The sequence below is a fragment of the Colobus angolensis genome, unplaced genomic scaffold (genome assembly GCF_000951035.1).
Source record: "Colobus angolensis palliatus isolate OR3802 unplaced genomic scaffold, Cang.pa_1.0 Scaffold217, whole genome shotgun sequence".
In the NCBI taxonomy this organism is placed as follows: domain Eukaryota; kingdom Metazoa; phylum Chordata; class Mammalia; order Primates; family Cercopithecidae; genus Colobus; species Colobus angolensis.
In genome coordinates, this window is record NW_012115344.1 from 3,786,592 (window position 1) to 3,805,573 (window position 18,982).

General features: G+C 37.0%; 1 protein-coding gene across 1 annotated transcript in view; it reads right to left on the reverse strand.

The window, feature by feature from the left end:
• SLC9B1 (solute carrier family 9, subfamily B (NHA1, cation proton antiporter 1), member 1) overlaps window positions 1-18,982 on the reverse strand; it is a 126,676-nt gene that overhangs the window by 27,428 nt on the left and 80,266 nt on the right. Inside the window, exons 6-7 of the mRNA XM_011943237.1 lie at window positions 17,784-17,911; window positions 4,784-4,959 (exon numbers count right to left, since the gene is read on the reverse strand). Coding sequence (XP_011798627.1) covers window positions 4,784-4,959; window positions 17,784-17,911 — 304 coding nt within the window. The remainder of the gene's footprint in view (window positions 1-4,783; window positions 4,960-17,783; window positions 17,912-18,982) is intronic.

Here is an 18,982-nt window from a genome sequence, read left to right on the forward strand (position 1 = left end):
ACCATAAAAACCCTAGAAGAAAACCTAGGCAATACCGTTCAGGACATAGGCATGGGTAAGAACTTCATGACTAGAACACCAAAAGCAATGGCAACAAAAACTATAATAGACAAATGGGATCTACTTAAACTACAGAGCTTCTGCATGGCAAAAGAAACTACCATCAGAGTGAACAGGCAACCTACAGAATGGGAGAAAATTTTTGCAATCTACCCCTCTGACAAAGAAATAATTCAAACAAATTTACAAGAAGAAAACAAACAACCCCATTAAAAAGTGGGCAAAGGATATAAACAGACACTTCTCAAAAGAAGACATCTATGCAGCCAACAGACACATGAAAAAATGCTCATCATCACCAGTCATCAGAGAAATGCAAATCAAAACCACAAAGAGATACCATCTCATGCCAGTTAGAATGGCAATCATTAAAGAGTCAGGAAACAACAGATGCTGGAGAGGATGTAGAGAAATAGGAACACTTTTACGCTGTTGGTGGGAGTGTAAATTAGTTGAACCATTGTGGAACACATTGTGGCAATTCCTCAAGGATCTAGAACTAGAAATACCATTTGACCCAGCAATCCCATTATTGGGTATACACCCAAAGGATTATAAATCATGCTACTATAAAGGCACATGTACACATACATTTATTGTGGCACTATTAACAATAGCAAAGACTTGGAATCAACCCAAATATCCATCAATAATGGACTGGATTAAGAAATTGTAGCACATATACACCATGGAATAGTATGCAGTCATAAAAAAGGATGAGTTCATGTCCTTTGCAGGGACACAGATGAAGCTGGAAACCATCATTGTCAGCAAACTATCACAAGGATAGAAAACGAACACTGCATGTTCTCACTCATAGGTGGGAATTGAACAATGAGATCACTTGGACACAGGGCAGGGAGCATCACACACTGGGGGCCTGTTATGGGGTGACAGGGAGCGGGGAGGGATAGCATTAAGACAAATACCTAATGTGAATGACGAGTGCAGCAAACCAACATGGCACATGTATACATATGTAACAAACCTGCACGTTGTGCACATGTATCCTAGAACTTAAGTATAACAACAACAGAAAAAAAACAAAATGAAATTTGTTCTACCAGATGTCCTCAATCATCTCTCTCAATTTCAAAGTTCCATAAATCTCTAGGGCAGAGACAAAATGCCACCAGTCTCTTTGCTAAAGCATAGCAAGTGTGACCTTTACTTCAGTTCCCAACAAGTTCTTCAACTCCATCTCAGACCTCCTCAGCGTGGACTTCACTGTCCTTGTCACTATCAGCAGTTTGGTTAAAGTCATTCAACAAGTCTCTAGGAAGTTCCAAACTTTCCCACATCTTCTTGTCTTCTTCTGAGTCCTCCAAACTGTTCCAACCTCTGCCCATTACACAGTTCCAAAGTCACTTCCACATTCTCAGTTATCTTATAGCAATACCCCATTACCTCGGTATCAAAATCTGTATTAGTCATGGTTCTCTAGAGGGATACAACTAACAGGATATATATATATGTATGAAAGGGAGTTTATTAAGGAGAATTGAATCACACCATCACTAAGTGAACTCCCACAACAGGCCGTCTGCAAATTGAGGAGCAAGGAATCCAGTATTGCCTCAGTCCGAGTCCCAAACCTCAAAAGTAGGGAAACCAACAGTCCAAGCCTTGAGTCTCTGGATGAAGGCCTGAGAGCCCCTGGAAAACAACTGGAGTTAAGTCCAAGAGTCCAAAAGCCGAAGAACTTGGAGTCTGATATTCGAGGGCAGGAAGCATCCAGCATGGGAGAAAGATGAGGGCCAGAAGACTCAGCAAGTCAGTTTCTCCTAACCTTCTTCTGCCTGCTTTATTCTAGCCATGCTGGCAGCTGATTGTATGGTACCCTCCCACATTGAGGGTGAATCTGCCTCTCCCAGTCCACTAAACAAACGTTAATCTCCTTTGGCAACACCCTCACAGACACACCCAGGATCAACACTTTGGATCCTTCAATCCAATCAAGTTGACACTTACTTAATATTAACCTTCACAATGTAATATTCATCCCATTTGTAATTTTTCTTTAATATATAAGCTCCTTGAGAACACGCACCACTTGATCTTGTCTCCCTGTTGTATTGGGAGGCAGTGGAGAAGAGTAGAGTTAAATGTGTGGGTGTGGAGTCAGACTGCCAGATTTCATCTTGGCTCCTCTACTTATTTGATCTCTGACCTTGAGTAAATTACTTAACATCTTTCTCAGTTTCCTTACCTGTAAATGAGTGGTGACATATATGAAACTTAGAACAAGAGCCAAGCAAGTATTCAATAAAAGCAAATGTTGTTGCTTACTATTTATCCTCAGTGTTTGGCATAGTAGCCGGCAAAACGAAGGGGATTTTTTTTTTTCTTTTTTTCAGACAGTCTCCCTCTGCTACCCAGCCTGGAGTGCAGTGGCGTGATCTTGGCTCACTGCAACCTCTGCCTCCTGGGTTTAAAGGATTCTTGTGCCTCAGCCTCCTGAGTAGCTAGGATTACAGACCTGTGCCACCACATGCAGCTAACTTTTTGTATTTTTAGTAGAGATGGGGCGTTGCTATGTTGGCCAGGCTGGTCTTGAACTCCTGTCCTCAAGTAATCCAGCTGCCTTGGCCTCCCAAAGTGTTGGGATTATAGGCGTGAGCCTCTGGGCCCAGCCAGAAAATATTTTTTTGAAAGAGGACTGATAACAATATTTTTTGAAAGAATGACAGATACCAATCATGAAGGAAAAGATTTTCACAATTGACAATAAAAAAACTTGAATATCTGAATGGTAAAAAGAGAGAGAAAATTAAAAGGCAAATTACAAATTGAAAAAACTGAAGTATATAAAACAAAAGGTTTTCATTCTCAATTTAACGCAGAATCTTGACAAATCAAAAGGAACAAAAGATGAAACTACCTAAAAGAAATAGACAAAAAACTTTCAAGAAAAGCAATTTACAAAATGCCAATGACAAATAAACATGGATATTTAACATCACTAGTACTCAAAGTACTTCATGTATAGAGATCCCCTCCTTCACCTATCAAATCAGCAAAGATGAAAAAGGCTGGTAATACCTAGTTTTGAAGAGAAATGAGAGGAAATGACAAGTTTATGTATCCTGGTAGGACTCAATATTGTGGCAATATGTTCGGAACACTCGTAAATGTATATACCTTTTAGATCAACAATTTCACTTTTAAGTTTAAGAAAATATGAAGATTAGGTAGGTACAAATATTTCTCTACATGTTCAACTAAGTATTACATTTTAAATTAATTTTTTTTTTTTTTCTGGGAAACAGTCTCACTCTGTTGCCCTAGTTGGAGTGCAGTAGTGTGAGCTGAGCTCACTACAGCCTCTGCCTTCTGGGTTCAAGTGATTCTCCTGCTTCAGCCTCCTGAGTAGCTGGGATTACAGACACCCACCACAACACCCGGTTAATTTTTGCATTTTTAGTAGAGATGGAGTTTCACCATGTTGGTTGGCCAGGCTGGTCTTGAACTCCTGATCTCAAGTGATCCATCCTTCTTGGCCTCCCAAAGTGCTAGGATTACAGGTATGTGCCACTGTGCCTGGTCAATTTTTTAATTTTTAAAAATATTTTTATAGCAGCACGACTAAGTATTGTTTTAATAGTAAATACTGGAGTCAACTTCAATTTTGAACAGGATAAGTAATTATGATGCAGCACATTGAATACTCTTTCATTAAGCTAAACAACTATTAAAAATGATATACAAATATATTTACTGAAAAGAAACGTGTTGGTGATATACAGTTAAGTGTAAAACAGTTCAGGTTATAAGAACATATTGGTCAATATTCACTGATTTTTATAAGAATATTTGACAGAGAGAGGGGGAAGGGAAGGGAAGGAAAGAGAAGGGGAGGGGAGGAAAGGGAAGAGGGAAGGGAAGGGAAGGAGGGAAGGGAAGGGAAGGGAAAGGAAGGGAAGAGGAGGGGAGGGGAGGGGAGGGGAGGAAAGCAAATATGGGTGGATTTATATCAAAAGGTTCAGAAGGAAATGATTCTTTTCTTCTGGATGTGACTATTGCAGATTTTACTTTTAACTTTTCCCCTTTGTCTTATTTATTTATATTTTCTTATTTTAAGAGAAACTATGTATATTACTTTTCAACTTAAAAATACTTTAGTGCTTCAATAATACAGAAGACTCAATTTCAAACATTGTAGATAATTAAAGCATTACTAAATGAAGAAATATTTACTGTCACAATTTCTGTAGTGATATTCAAGACCAGATATCACCTTGGGAGTCAGAACTGGTGCAGGATCTTGTCCTGACACTACAAAAAGGCATATGGCTGTCCCAGCTCTATATGTTTATGTTGTCTTACAACAGAGCAACCAGTTGTTTATTAGGATGGCCAAAAAGGCACATTTCAAAAATGCCTATTAAAATGTTAGTAGCAGAAATAATACTGCTGCTTAATTTTTTTTCTAATGAGAACTGATAAAATTCCAAAGCAACATAAGCAGATAAATAGTAATAATATGGTTTATCAAATTAATTGTAACATGGTTATTAAAATGAGATCATGTGTGTTAAGTAGTGGTATCTTAAGCCACTGAAATATCTTCCTTGGTCTAGAATGAGCTTTCTATGGAGATTAAAAAGATGTTAAATTGAAAAGTCGTGCTTAAAAAATGAAGAAGGAAAGCCAGAAACCCTGTTTAAGGAACTAACAAAAAAGGTCATGAATGATCTGGTGGTTGTTATATTTTCTTGTGTACCCGAGGAGAAGACTATGCTCAAGCATATATTGAATCCAGTGATAGCTAGAACATCATCCATACTGCTAGCCGCCATTAGTAAGGTTGGAATGCCTTCCTCAACACCATATCCATTTTCTTGCAACACCATCATGGAAGGGACAACAACAGCAGGAGAGACAGCACCTAGAACAAAACTGAAAGAAAGACTGAAAATTAATTTTAAAGCATCTTTTTAATCAAGTGGTGTTTTATAAGTACAAGTAGTTTATAATAACTTTATAATAAACATTGTTTAGAAGAATTTCAAATTTGAGTGAATGCAATTTAATGGTGATAAAACTTTTCATGCATTGTTTAGTGCTGGCTAAAATTTTATACAGACGTGGTTTAAAATGTTGGCCTGAGCACAGGTTGCAGCCTCTCCCTCTATTCCTAAATCCTTTGAAGTGAAGATGTAAAAGTAATAGAAAAATTCATAACCTAACTAGAAAACCAAAGGTGAATCCTCAATGGACAAGAAACTAAGTATATCCCAGGAAGATAAGAGACAGATAATTTAGGATTGAAAAAAGGAAACCATAAACCAAAATGTACGTAAGATTGCCTCTAAAGGTACGTGTGCTTCTAAAAGTGCTCCAAGCCCTGAAATGGCAGATGTTGGGAGCAGGAGAGACCTCTGGGGAAACCAAATAGTTGATTATTTGGAGTACCACTGTTAGAATGGCCAGACAAATCTACCTTCCACACATTTCTTACCTCTTGAGTAAGGAAGGAAGGAAGGAACAGAGTTGTATGCCCAAAAAAACAAGTGTGGCCACCTAAGTTACAAAGGCAAATGAGAACATTTCTGGAGTGGTTGATGACATCCATGAGGAATGTGGAGACTCCTGCTCAGAATACCTTCTATTGGCATATCTTATCCAGAAGTTCGCTTCATCTCTTCGACGTTTACTTTATAAAGGCTGAAGTATATCCTGTGTAGAAATGTTCTTGGTGCTCTTGCCAGAACCCATTTACCAGGTCAATGAATACATCTCCCAGCTGCTGCATGTTGGCTGCTAACATCTGCAGGTTTCTATAACCCTTGTCCTGCTGACAAGCACCTACCTGGGAATACCAGGGAGTTGTGCACCCCTCTACTTGCCTCCAGACAGCATCTGCCAATGACTGACTGATGTGAGTGTCTAATAGTTTAGCCCATTTGCTTCTGGCTGTACAACCTCTACAGTGCAGTTTATGCTACAGATTTCCCTGTGATCTCAAGAAGAGACTAGACTTCTCTAAGACCACATACTGGCCGGGTTCAGTGGTTCCTGACTCTGCTGCACATTGTAATCACCGGTGGGATTATTTTTCTCATTTTGCTTAACACATCATCCCCAAACATAGTAGCTTAAAACAACAAATATTTGTTGTCTTAGGACTTCTATGGGTCAGGAATCTGGGTATGGCTTAGCTGTATGCCTTGACTTAAGATTTCCCATGAGGTAGGTGGGGTGGGAGAAGATCTGCTTCCAAGTTTACTCATGTAGCTGTTACAGGCTTCAGTTTTTTCCAATGGGGTCTTCTCCACAGGGCTGCCTCAGGACATGGCAGCTGGCTTCTCCAGGAATAAGTGATCAAAGAGAATTTAATCCACAGCATCAATTAAAAACACAAAATATCTAAGAACAAAACTGTGAAGATAGTCTATACTTTTATAAAAATTATGAATATAATAATTAATATAACTAAGATAATACCTGAATACTTGGAGAGACATTTCACAAGTGTGAACTAAAAAGCCTCAATTTTACAGGCACCCAACACCACGCCCGGCTAGTTTTTGTGTTTTTAGTACATATGGTGTTTCACCATTTTGGCCAGGCTGGTCTTGAACTCCTGACCTCAAGTGATATGCCCACCTTGGCCTTCCAAAGTGCCGGGATTATAGGTGTGAGCCACCACACCCGGCCAAAGCCTCAATAATATAAAGATGCAATCTCTACCCCAAATAAATTAATCAGAGATACACCAATCAAAATATTTGCAGGGATTTTTACTGAACTTGACAAGCTAATTATAAAATTCATTTGGAAGAATAAGATCTTAGAATGAAAGATCAAGTAAACTTAAGAAAACAAGATACTGTTTTTGTAAAGGTAAAATAGTTAAAACTGAATAATAGTGACATAAATAGACAAAATAGATTGGAAGAAAAGAGAATACAAAGTGTGGAAACTAATCTATGGGATTTGTTACATTATACAATTGGTATTTTAAATCAGTGTGAGAAAGAAGTCTTTCATAAATGGTGTTGAGATAACTATTTATGTGGAAAGGAATATAGATAGACCTTACACATAATAAATGTTAAAAGTTCAAAAGGAAAAGCAGTAATAAGAAAAGGTAGGGGGCCAGGCGTGATGGCTCATGCCTGTAATCCTAGCACTTTGGGAGGCAGAGGAGGGCAGATCAAGAATTTGAGACCAGCCTGGCCAACATGGTGAAACCAACAGCTGGGTGCGGTGGTACATGCCTGTAGTCCCAGCTACTTGGGAGGTTGAGGCAAGAGAATCACTTGAACCTGGGAGGCGGAGGTTTCAGTGAGCTAAGATTGCACTGCACTCCAGTCTGGGTGACAGAGCAAGATTCTTTCTCAAAAAAAAAAAAGAAAATGCAGAATTTGTGAACATGAGGTAAAAAGGACCTTTTGAATGATACATACAAAGGCATTAGACATAAAAAGAGATTTTGATACATTCAATTATATTAAAGTAGTACTTCAAAAGCAGCTTCAAAAGTACTACAATAAAGTACTACTTTAAAAGCAATTCTACTTTTTCTCCCCCTTTTTTTCTTTTTCATTTTCAAAGTCAAGTGAATGGTGTTGTGTTTTGGCAATTCTGTCTGTTGAAAATAATAAAATACACTTCTCAGAGTGAAAAAAAATCACCACAAACAAAATTAAATATCTAGTGATATTTGCAATACATATAACTTACAAATGTATATAACAGATATAATCAATAAAGAAGAGAAGACCAACTCAACAGAAAAATGGACAAAGGATATGAACAGGCTAGTGACAGATAAGGAAAACTCGAAGGACAACACATATATAAAATATATTCAAGCTTATGAAAAATCACAGAAATGCAAATTAAAACAATGAAAATATGCCATTTTTTCAATTACCAGATTGGAAAACATTATAAAACTTAATAATATCAAGGATTTGCAAGAACAACAGGTATGCTCATAAGCTATGAGCATATTGGGGCAAATTAAAGTGGCCATACCGAAAGGATTTTGGCAGTGTACATCAAACTAAAAATGCATATAACCCAGGTAACTATTCTAGACAAACTTATATTTATGTAAAATGAGACAAATAAAATGCTATTTTTGTTATTACATTGTAAATAAAATCTCTTGACATACAATGTAATCTTATATAATTAAAAGGAATAAACTACATGTGTATCCATCTTGAAATGGATCAACCTCAAGACTACTGCTGAGTGAAAAGAACAAATTGTAAAGTAAAATTTTCTTGGGTATGATTAAGTAAAAATGCAAAAATAATACTCTTTTTTTCCTCTGGGTTAACGAATACATTTGTTAGAAGTCCAGAACATTATTTTTAAAGATCGAGAATGATAACACAAAACTCGGGAAGATGCTGCCACTCTGTCCCCAGTGGCACATGAGTGCACCCCACAGCACCATTGCCCCTGCTGGCACATGCAAGTATACAGAACATCCCCATCCTACTCCTGCCGGCACTGCACCCCTGCCAACACATGCATACCTGCTATGTGCTGCTGCTGCTGCTGGCACATACGTGTGAGTGGGGACCTTGCTACAATCACTACAATGAAGCACTTTGGCTGGCACACCCCATCACAGTGTTGTTGCCAGTGGACTGGCCCTTCCACCACACCATGTGCTTAACACTGAAGGACCAGACAACAAATCTGTGGGTATGGTACCAGCCCTGCAAAGTTAGAGCATGCAGTTCAGGAGTGCTGAGCTGAGCCTTTGCCCCCTGAAATCTTCCAGAAATGAAGCCATTTGACTGAACCCACTTTGTGCCACAGTCAAACCCTCAAGGGCATCAAAGAATATAAAAAAGGAAAAAGCTCCATCCAAAGGACAGTGACTCAAAACATTAGAGGAACCTTAGCCCACACAGAAGTGAAAGAACCAGTGCAAGAACACTGGCAATGGAAAATGCCAGAATGTCTTCCTGTCTTCAAGCAATCATACTAGCTCTCCAACAATGGTTGTTAACCAGGATGAAATGACAGACATAGAATTCAGAATCTGGATAGAAACAAAGATCATTGAGTTCAGAAGAAAGTCAAAATCCAATCCAAATAATCTAAGGAATCCAATAAGATGACATAAGAGCTGAAAGATAAAATAGGCATTTTAAGAAAGAACCAAACTAAACTGATAGAGCTGAAAAATGCACCTCAAGAATTTCATAATACAGTAACAAGTGTGAACAGCAGAACAGACCAAGCTGAGGAAAGAATCTCAGATCTCAAAGACCACTTCTTTGAATCAACTCAGTCAGATGAAAATAAAGAACAAAAAAGAATGAACAAAATCTCTGAGAAATCTGAGATTATGTAAAGTGACCAAACATATGTCTCAAGGCATCCCTCAAAGAAAGGGAGAAAGAACAAGTAAGTTAGAAAACATATTTCAGGACATTGCCCACAAAAATTTCCCAAATCTTGCTAGAGAAGTCACCATTTAAATCCAGGAAATGCAGAGAACCCCTGTGAGATACTTTATAAGATGACCATCCCCAAGACAGATAGTCATCAGATTTTCCAAGGTCAACATCAAAGAAAAAAAATATGAAAGGCAGCTAAAGAGAAGGGGCAGGTCACCTACAAAGGGAACCCTATCAGGCTAACAGTGGAACTGTAAGAAACTCTATAATCCAAAAGAAACTGAGGGCCTATAGTCAGCATTTTTTTTTTTTTTTTTTTTGAGATGGAGTCTTACTCTCTTGCCCAGGCTGAAGCGCACTGGTGTGATCTCGGCTCACTGCAACCTCCACCTCCCGGATTCAAGTGATTCTTCTGCCTCAGTCTCCTGAGTAGCTAGGACTACAGGCACACACCACAACACCTGGCAATTTTTTGTAATTTTAGTAGAGACGAGGTTTCACCATATTGGCCAGGGTGGTCTCGAATTCCCGACCCTATGATCCACCCACCTTGGCCTCTCAAAGTGCTGGGATTACAGATGTGGGCCACCGTGCCCGGCCTTCAGCATTCTTAAAAAGTAAAACTTGGCTGGGTGTGGTGGCTCATGCCTGTAATCCCAGCACTTTGGGAGACCCAGAGGAGCAGATCACAAGGTCAAGAGATTGAGACTATCCTGGCCAACATGGTGAAACCCCATCTCTACTAAAAATACAAAAATTAGCTGGGCATGGTGGTGCATGTCTGTAGCTTCAGCCACTTGGGAGGCTGAGGCAGGAGAATCACTCAACCTGCGAAGTGGAGGTTGTAGTGAGCTGAGATAGTGCCACTGCACTCCAGCCTGGTGACAGAGCAAGACTCGGTCTTGAATAAAAAAAAAAAAAAAAAAGAAATTCAACCAAGAACTTAATATCCAGCCAAACTAAACTTCATATGCGAAGGAGAAGTAAAATCCTTTTCAGACAAAGAAATGCTAAGGGAATCTTTTATTACCAGACATGCCTTACAAGAGGTCCTTAAGGAAGTGCTAAGCATGGAAGTAAAAGACTGTTAATGGCCACCACAAAAATACATTTAAGTACATAGACCATTGATGCTGTAAAGTAACTACACAATCAAGTCTGCATAATAACCAGCTAACAACATAATGACAGAACCAAAGCTATAAATATCAATATTAACCAAATGTAAACAGCCTAATTGCCCCACTAAAACTCACAGAGTGGCAAGTTGGATAAAGAAGCAAAGCCCAACTGTATTCTGTTGTCAAGAGACCCATCTCATATGCAATAATACCCATTGGCTCAAAGTAAAAGGATGGAAAAAAATCTACCAAGCAAATGCAAAACAAAAAAGGGTAAGCATTGTTATTCTAATTCAGACAAAATAGACTTTAAACCAACAACAATCAAAAAGACAAAGAACGGCACTACATAATGATAAAGGGTTCAATTCAACAAGAAGACGTAACTGTCTGAAAGATAAATGTGCCCAAAACTGGAGCATTCACATTCATAAAACAAGTTCATAGAGACCTATAGAGAGACTTAGATAGCCACAGAATAATAGTGGGAGACTTCAACATCTCACTGATGGTACTAGACAAATCATAGAGACAGAAAATGAACAAAGATATTCCAGACCTGAAGTCATCACTTGGCTAAATGGACCTAACAGGCATCTACAGAACACTCCACCCTAAATGGACCTAACAGCTATCTACAGAACACTCCACCTAACAACAATAGAATATATATTCCTCTCATCCGTACATGGCATATATTATAAAATTGATCATACTATCAGTTTGTAAAATTATTTTCAATAAATTTTAAAAACCCTGAAATCATACCAGCCACACTTTTGGACTGCACAGTGCAATAAAAATAGAAGTCAACACTAAGAAGAACTCTCAGAACCGTACAATTACATGGAAATTAAACTATCTGTGCCTGAATGATTTTTGGGTAAACAATGAAATTAAGGCAGAAACCAATAAATTATTTGAAACTAATAAAAACAAAGATACAACATATTAGGCTCTCTAAGATACAGGTGAAGCAGTGTTAAGGGACAAGTTTATAGTGCTAAATGCCCACATTGAAAAGTTAGAAGGATCTTAAATTAACAACCTACTATCATACATAAAGGAAATAGGAAAACAAGAGGAAATCAACCCAAAGCTAGCAGAAGAAAAGAAATAGCCAAAATCAGAGCAGAATGGAATGAAATTGAGTCATGAAAATCCATACAAAAGATAAATGAAACTAAAAGTTGTTTCTTTGAAAGAATAAATAAATTTGATAGGTCACTAGCTAGACCAATAAAGGAAAAAAGAAAAAAAGAGAGGATCCAAAAAACACAATCAGAAATGGCAAAGTGGACATTATCAGCAACCACACAGAAATACAAAAAAACTCTCAGAGACTATGACGAACATCTTTATGCAAACAAAGTAGAACACCTACAAGAAATGGGTAAATTTCTGGAAACATACAACCTCCCAAGATTGAACTAGGAAGAAATTGAAATCCTGAACAAACCGAAAATGAGTTCTGAAACTGAATGAGTAATAAAAAATCTCTGAGCAAAACAAACAAACAAACAAAAAAGCCCAGGACCCGACAGATTCACAGACAATTTCTACCAGAAGCGTAAAGAAGAACTGGTACTAATGCTACTGAAATTATTCCAAAAAACATGAGGAGGAGGGATCCCTCCCTAACTCATTTTATGAGGCCAGCATCATTCAGACATGAAAACCTGGCAGAGACACAACAAAAAAGAAAATTTCAGGCCAATATCACTGATGATCATAGATGTAAAAATCCTCAACAAAATACAAGCCAACTGAATCCAGCAGCACATCAAAAAGCTAGTCCACTATGATCAAGTAAGCTTTATCCCTGGGACGCAAGTTTGGTTCAACATATACAAATCAATAAATGTGATTCATCATATAATATAACTAAAAATAAAAATATCTCTTCATGATATAAACCCTCAACAAATGAGTTACTGAAGGAGCATACCTCAAAATAATTGGAGTCATTTATGACAAACCCAGAGACAACTTCATACTGAATGGGAAAAAGCTGGAATATTCCATCTGAGAACTGGAACAAGACTAGGATGCCCACTCTCACTACTCCTATTCAACATAGTGCAGGATGTCCTAGCCAGTGCAATCAGGCAAGAGAAAGAAACACAGACATCTAAGTAGGAAGAATGGAAATCAAACTATGCCTCTTCATAGGTGAAACACTTTTATACTGAGAAAACCCCATAGTAGCCTCTCAAGAGCTCCCAGATCTGACAAACAGCTTCAGCAAAGTTTCAGGATACAAAAATCAATGTACAAAAATCTGTAGCATTTCTATACACCAACAACATCCAAGCTGAGAGCCAAATCAAGAATGCAATCCCATTCACAATAGCCACAAAAAACCACAAAATACCTTGGAATACAGCTAAGCAGTGAGGTGAAATATCTCTACAATGAAAATTACAAACGAGTGCTCAAAGAAATCAGAGACAACACAAACAAAAGGAAAATGTTCCATGATCACAGATAGGAAGAAGTAATACTGTTAAAATGGCCATACTGCCCAAGGCTATTTACAGAGTAAATGCTATTCCTATCGTACTACCAATGACATTTTTCACAGGATTAAAAAAAGTATTCTAAAATTCATTTGGAGCCAAAAAAAAAAAAAAAAAAGCCCAAATAGCCAAAGCAATCCTAAGCAAAAAGAACAAAGCCGAAAGCGTCACACTACCTAACTTCGAACTGCACTACAATGCTACAGTAACCAAAACAGCATGGTACTGGAACAAAAACAGACATAGACCAGTGGAACAGGTTACAGAATGCAGAAATAAAGCTACACACCAAAGCCATCTACTCTTCAACAAACTTGACAAAAACAAGCAATGGCGAAAGGAATCCCTACTCGGAAACTGTGCTGGGATAATTGGCTAGCCATATGCAGAAAATTGAAACTGGACTCCATACGTTTCACTGTTTACTAAAATTAACTCAAGATAGATTAAAAACTTAAATGTAAAACCCAAAACTATAAAAACTCTGGAAGACATCCTAAGAAATACCATTCTGGACACAGGCTGTTCTGGACATATCCTAGGAAATTTCAATTCTGGAAAACACTTTATGACAAAGATGCCAAAAGCAATTGCAACAAAAACAAAAATTGACAAATGTGACCTAATTAAACTAAAGAGCTTCTGCACAGCAAAAGAAATCATCAACAAACAACCTATGGAATAGGAGAAAATATTTGCAAACCATTCATTCGACAAAAGTCTAATATCCAGAATCCAAAAAGAACTTAGAAAAATCAACGAGGAAAAACCTAACAACTCCATGAAATGGGCAAAGGACAGGACCAGACACTTCTCAAAGGAAGACAAACACGAAGTCAACAATTATATGGAAAAATATTCAACATCACTAATCATTAGAGAAATGCAAAACAAAACTACAATGAGATACACTCTCACTGGAGGTAGAATGGCTATTACTAAAAAGTCAAAAAGAAATAGATGCTGTCAAGCTTGGGGAGCTACTCTCAGGTCTGTGGAAGGCCGAGGCACAAGAATTGCTTGAACCTGGGAGGCAGAGGTTGCAGTGAGCTGAGATTGGGCCACTTTACTCCAGCCTGCACAACAGAGCAAGACTCCATCTCAAAACAAACAAACAAAAAACAAACAAACAAACAAACAAAAAACAAAAAAAAAAAGAAAGAAAAACTAACACAAATAAAAAACACACAAAAACCACATAATCACCTTAATAGATGCAGAAAAGCATTTGACAAAATCCAGCATCCCTTCATGATTAAAACCCTCAGCAAAGCTGGCATAGAAGGGACATACCTTAAGGTCATAAAAGCCATCTATGAAAAACCCACAGCCAACATTATACTGAATGGGGAAAAGTTGAAAGCATTACCCTGAGAACTGGAACAAGACAAGGATGCCCACTTTCACCACTTCTATTCAACACAGTACTGGAAGTCCTAGCCAGAGCAATCGGACAAGAGAAAGAAATAAAGGGCATCCAAATCAGTAAAGAGGAAGTAAAACTGTTGCTGTTCATGATGATATGATCATATAATGAAAAATCCCTAAAGACTCATCCAAAAAGCTCCTAGATCTGATAAATGAATTCAGTAAAGTTTCAGTATACAAAATCAACGTACACAAATCAGTAGCACTGGTATACACCAATGGTGACTGAGCTGATAATTAAATCAAGATCTCAACCCCTTTTACAACAGCTGCAAAACAAACAAACAAAAAAATCCTAAGCAAATGAACTTAGGAATATACCTAACCAAGGAGGTGAAAGACCTCCACAGTGAAAACTACAAAACACTGCACAAAGAAATCATAGATTACACAAACAAATAGAAACACATCACATGCTCATGGATAGGTAGAATCAATATTGTGAAAATGACCTTACTGCCAAAAACAATCTACATCATCATTCTTCCCTGAACTAGAAAAAGCAATCCTAAAATTCATGTAGAACCCAAAAATAGCCTGCATAACCAAAGCAAGACTAAGCAAAAAGAACAAACGTGGATGTATCATATTACTTGACTTCAAATTATACTATAAGGCTACAGTCACCAAAGCAACATAATACTGGTATAATAATAGGCACATAGACCAATGGAACAGAATAGAGAACCGAGAAATAAAACCAAATACTTAAGCCAACTGATCTTTAACAAAGGAAACAAAAACATAAAGTTGGGAAAGGACACCCTATTCAACAAATGGTGCTGGGATAATTGGCTAGCTATATGTAGAAGAATAAAACTGGATCTTCATCTCTCACCCTATACAAAAATCAACTCAAGATGGATCAAAGACTTAAATCTAACACCTGAAACTATAAAAATTCTAGAAAGTAACCTTGGAAATACCCTTCTAGACATTGGCTTAGGCAGAGACTTCATGACCAAGAACCCAAAAGCAAAGGCAACAAAAACAAAGATAAATAGATGGGACTTAATTACACTAAGAAGCTTCTGCACAGCAAAAGAAATAATCAGCAGAAGTAAAAAGGACAACCTATAGAGTGGGAGAAAATCTTTACAAACCATGCATCCAACAAAGTACTAATATCCAGAATCTATAAGGAACTCAAACAAATCAGCAAGAAAAAAACAAATTATCCTATCAAAAAGCAGGCTAAGGACATGAATAGACACTTTCCAAAAGAAGATACACAAATGGCCAAGAAACATGAAAAAATCCTCAGTGTCAGTAATTATCAGGGAAATGCAAACAAAACCACAACGTGATACCATCTCACTCCTCCAAGAATAGCCACAATCAGAAAATAAAAATAATAGATGTTGCCATGGATGTGGTAAAAAGGGAACACTTTTACACTGCTGGGGGGAATGTAAACTAGTACAATCACTACAGAAAAGAGTATGAAGATTTCTTGAATAATTAAAAGTAGATCTACCATTTGATCTAGCAATCACACTACTGGGTATCTACCCAGAGGAAAAGAAGTCATTATATGAAAAAAACACTTGCACACACATGTTTATTGCAGCACAATTTGCGATTGCGAAAAATATAGAACTAGCTCAAATGCCCATCAATCAATGAATGCATAGAGAAAATGTGGTGTGTGTGTATATATATATACTACTCAGTCACACTGGAATACTACTCAGCCATAAAAAGGAATGAAATAATTGCATTCACAGCAACTTGGAAGGAATCAGAGACTATTACTCTAAGTGAAGTAATTCAGGAATGAAAAAAACCAAACATTGTATGTTCTGACTTACAAGTGGGAGTTATGCTATGAGGATGCAAAAGCATAACAATGATACAATGGACTTTGGGGACTTAGTGGGAAGGGTAGGAGGGGCGTGAGGGATAAAGACTACACCTTGGGTGCAGTGTACACTGCTCTAGTGATGGGTGCACCAAAATCTCAGAAATTACCAGTAAAAATCTTATGTAACCAAACATCACCTGTTCCTTAAAAACTACTGGGAAAAAAAAAAAAACATGAGATCAAGTCATGTTGACAGGAGATCAACCTAATGCCTATCAATGGTGAACTGGATAAAGAAAATGTGGCACATATATACCATAGAATAATACACAGCCATAAGAAAGTACAAGATCATGTCCTTTGGAGCAATGTGGATGGAGTTGAGGCCATTATCCTAAGTGAATTAACACAGGAATGGGAAACCAAATATGCCATATTCTCACTTATAAGTGAGAGCTAAACACTGAGTACACATGGACAGAAAGAAGGGAACAATAGGTGAATTTGAGGATGGAGGGTGGAAGGAGGGTGAGAATAGAAAAACTACCTATTGGGTATTATACTTATTACCTGGGTGACAAAATAATCTGCATACCAAACCCCTGGGACATGCAATTTACCCAAATAACAAACCTGTTCATGTACCCCTTGAGCCAAAATAAAAATTGGAGAAGAAAAAAACTCCTAAGAGTTGTCACTTTGGGTGGAGTTATGGGCATTATGATTTGAAGGCATAGTCAAAGGTCATTCCTCCTCTATTTAAAAGTTCTAATTTTTAAAATAAAAGTGCATTTGGGTATTTTATCATAAACAATAATTTAAAAATTCACTGGATTTTGTAGTAACTATATAATCGATGAACTTTGCTATGAATGTCATTGGAATGGATAAGCAGAGACAAAAGTTGATGATTTAAGAAATGAAAAGGAGTTAGGATCTAGAGACAGTAGTTACAGACTTAGTTTGAGGAATTCAAACATAAGGCAAATGGATGGTAGATAAAGATGGATGGGGCATTGGATATACGGCAAGAGTTTTTGTTTGTTTGCTTGTTTTCTTTAAAATGGGAGAGTTTATATTTATAAACCTATGTCTATATAAAATGTTTCTCAAATCATACATACACACATACATATGTACAAAATGTGCAACTGTATTTACACATAGCTATGAGGAAGAGGCCATTAGATAGATTAAAACATACAGATATAATACAGATGAAAAGGAATAAATTGATCATGTGAATTTTCTTGATGATAAACATTTAGGGGCTATGAATGTTTGTTAAAAATTTCATACAATTTGGGACATGGCTCTGCTTTTAATTCTGCTTTTAATCAACTGTTTTCCAAGGTTTCCAACACTGTGAAAAGAATTTTAATAGAGCTTTTCTATACAACATTCTGAGTATTTTAACAGTTTTAACCAAGCATCCTTAATTGAATATTTTCATAAGAAAAAATGAGAAAGAAATTACCCTAATAGAAATGCCCATTGCCAGGGAAATTTCATAATGAAGTGGGAAAAAACAGCAGCTGCACTAGCTTCCATAAGGCATGGACCTACAGCCAATCTGAAACAAACCACCTTCAATTGCCTTAAAGCCTGAAATACAAAACAGTCACACTTAGGTACATTTACAATGGCCAAAAAGAAAATTATTTAAACAAATATTGAACTATAAAGTCTTTTTTCATAAGAAGCTTTCACTAAACAAAATCTCATTTCAACAGATTGTCCCACTGGACTTGGAGCTCTATTACATTTTATATGTCATCATAGGTTGGATTATAAACAATTTCATCTTTTATAAAATATTATTGCATTTTAATTATTAAAAGATCAATTTTACTGTGATTAAATAGCTATTGCTACCTTCCTGAACTTTCCTAATAAATAGTATAAATAGTGTCCTATTAGTGTTTTCCCATTAGTTAATTTTTTGATGTGAACTGTTTGATTAACTTAATAATTATAAATAGAATGCCAACATGCCAAAGAAAATAACTTAAAAACTGCATACTTCATTTTAAAAGGGAGAACTTTTCAATTTTCTCCTTGGTTCATACTTTCAACTGGAGAATATAGTCTCATTGGCTATAATTATTTATGCTCTTGAGCTATTTCTATTAAACCACATTTGCCACATTTATTTGAGTAGCTGTCATATTCATGAATAGTCATCTAAAAGATGGGATTTATGATCCCTAGATTGTAATATTTAAAGAAATGCTTTAAAAGGTTAGATTTTACAATAATGCAGAGATAATGAGGAACATAATCCTGTGGAGAAAATGTCTTAAAAAAGTTACTGAAATCCTTAATCTCCCTAAAAAAAGAAAAAGACTTTTATAAGGCTTTTCTTATCCTATGTTAACTGAAGAGTACACAGTTCTCCATAGAAGAGCCTCCCAAATAATATAGGTGCTACATAAGAGACATTTATCTCTGTGCAAATGATTACAGGTGATCGCTAATAAAGACTTTACAACACAGTCAGTTCCGTTCATATCAGTGATAATGATGGCTAGTTAATAGAAATTAAGGTGCCAATATTTCTACACAGTCTTTTTTTCTTCTTCTTTTTTTTTTTTTTTTGTTTGTTTGTTTTTTTTTTTTAGACGGAGTCTCGCTCTGTCCCCCACTTAAGGCAACATGACGCCTTGGACCATTTGG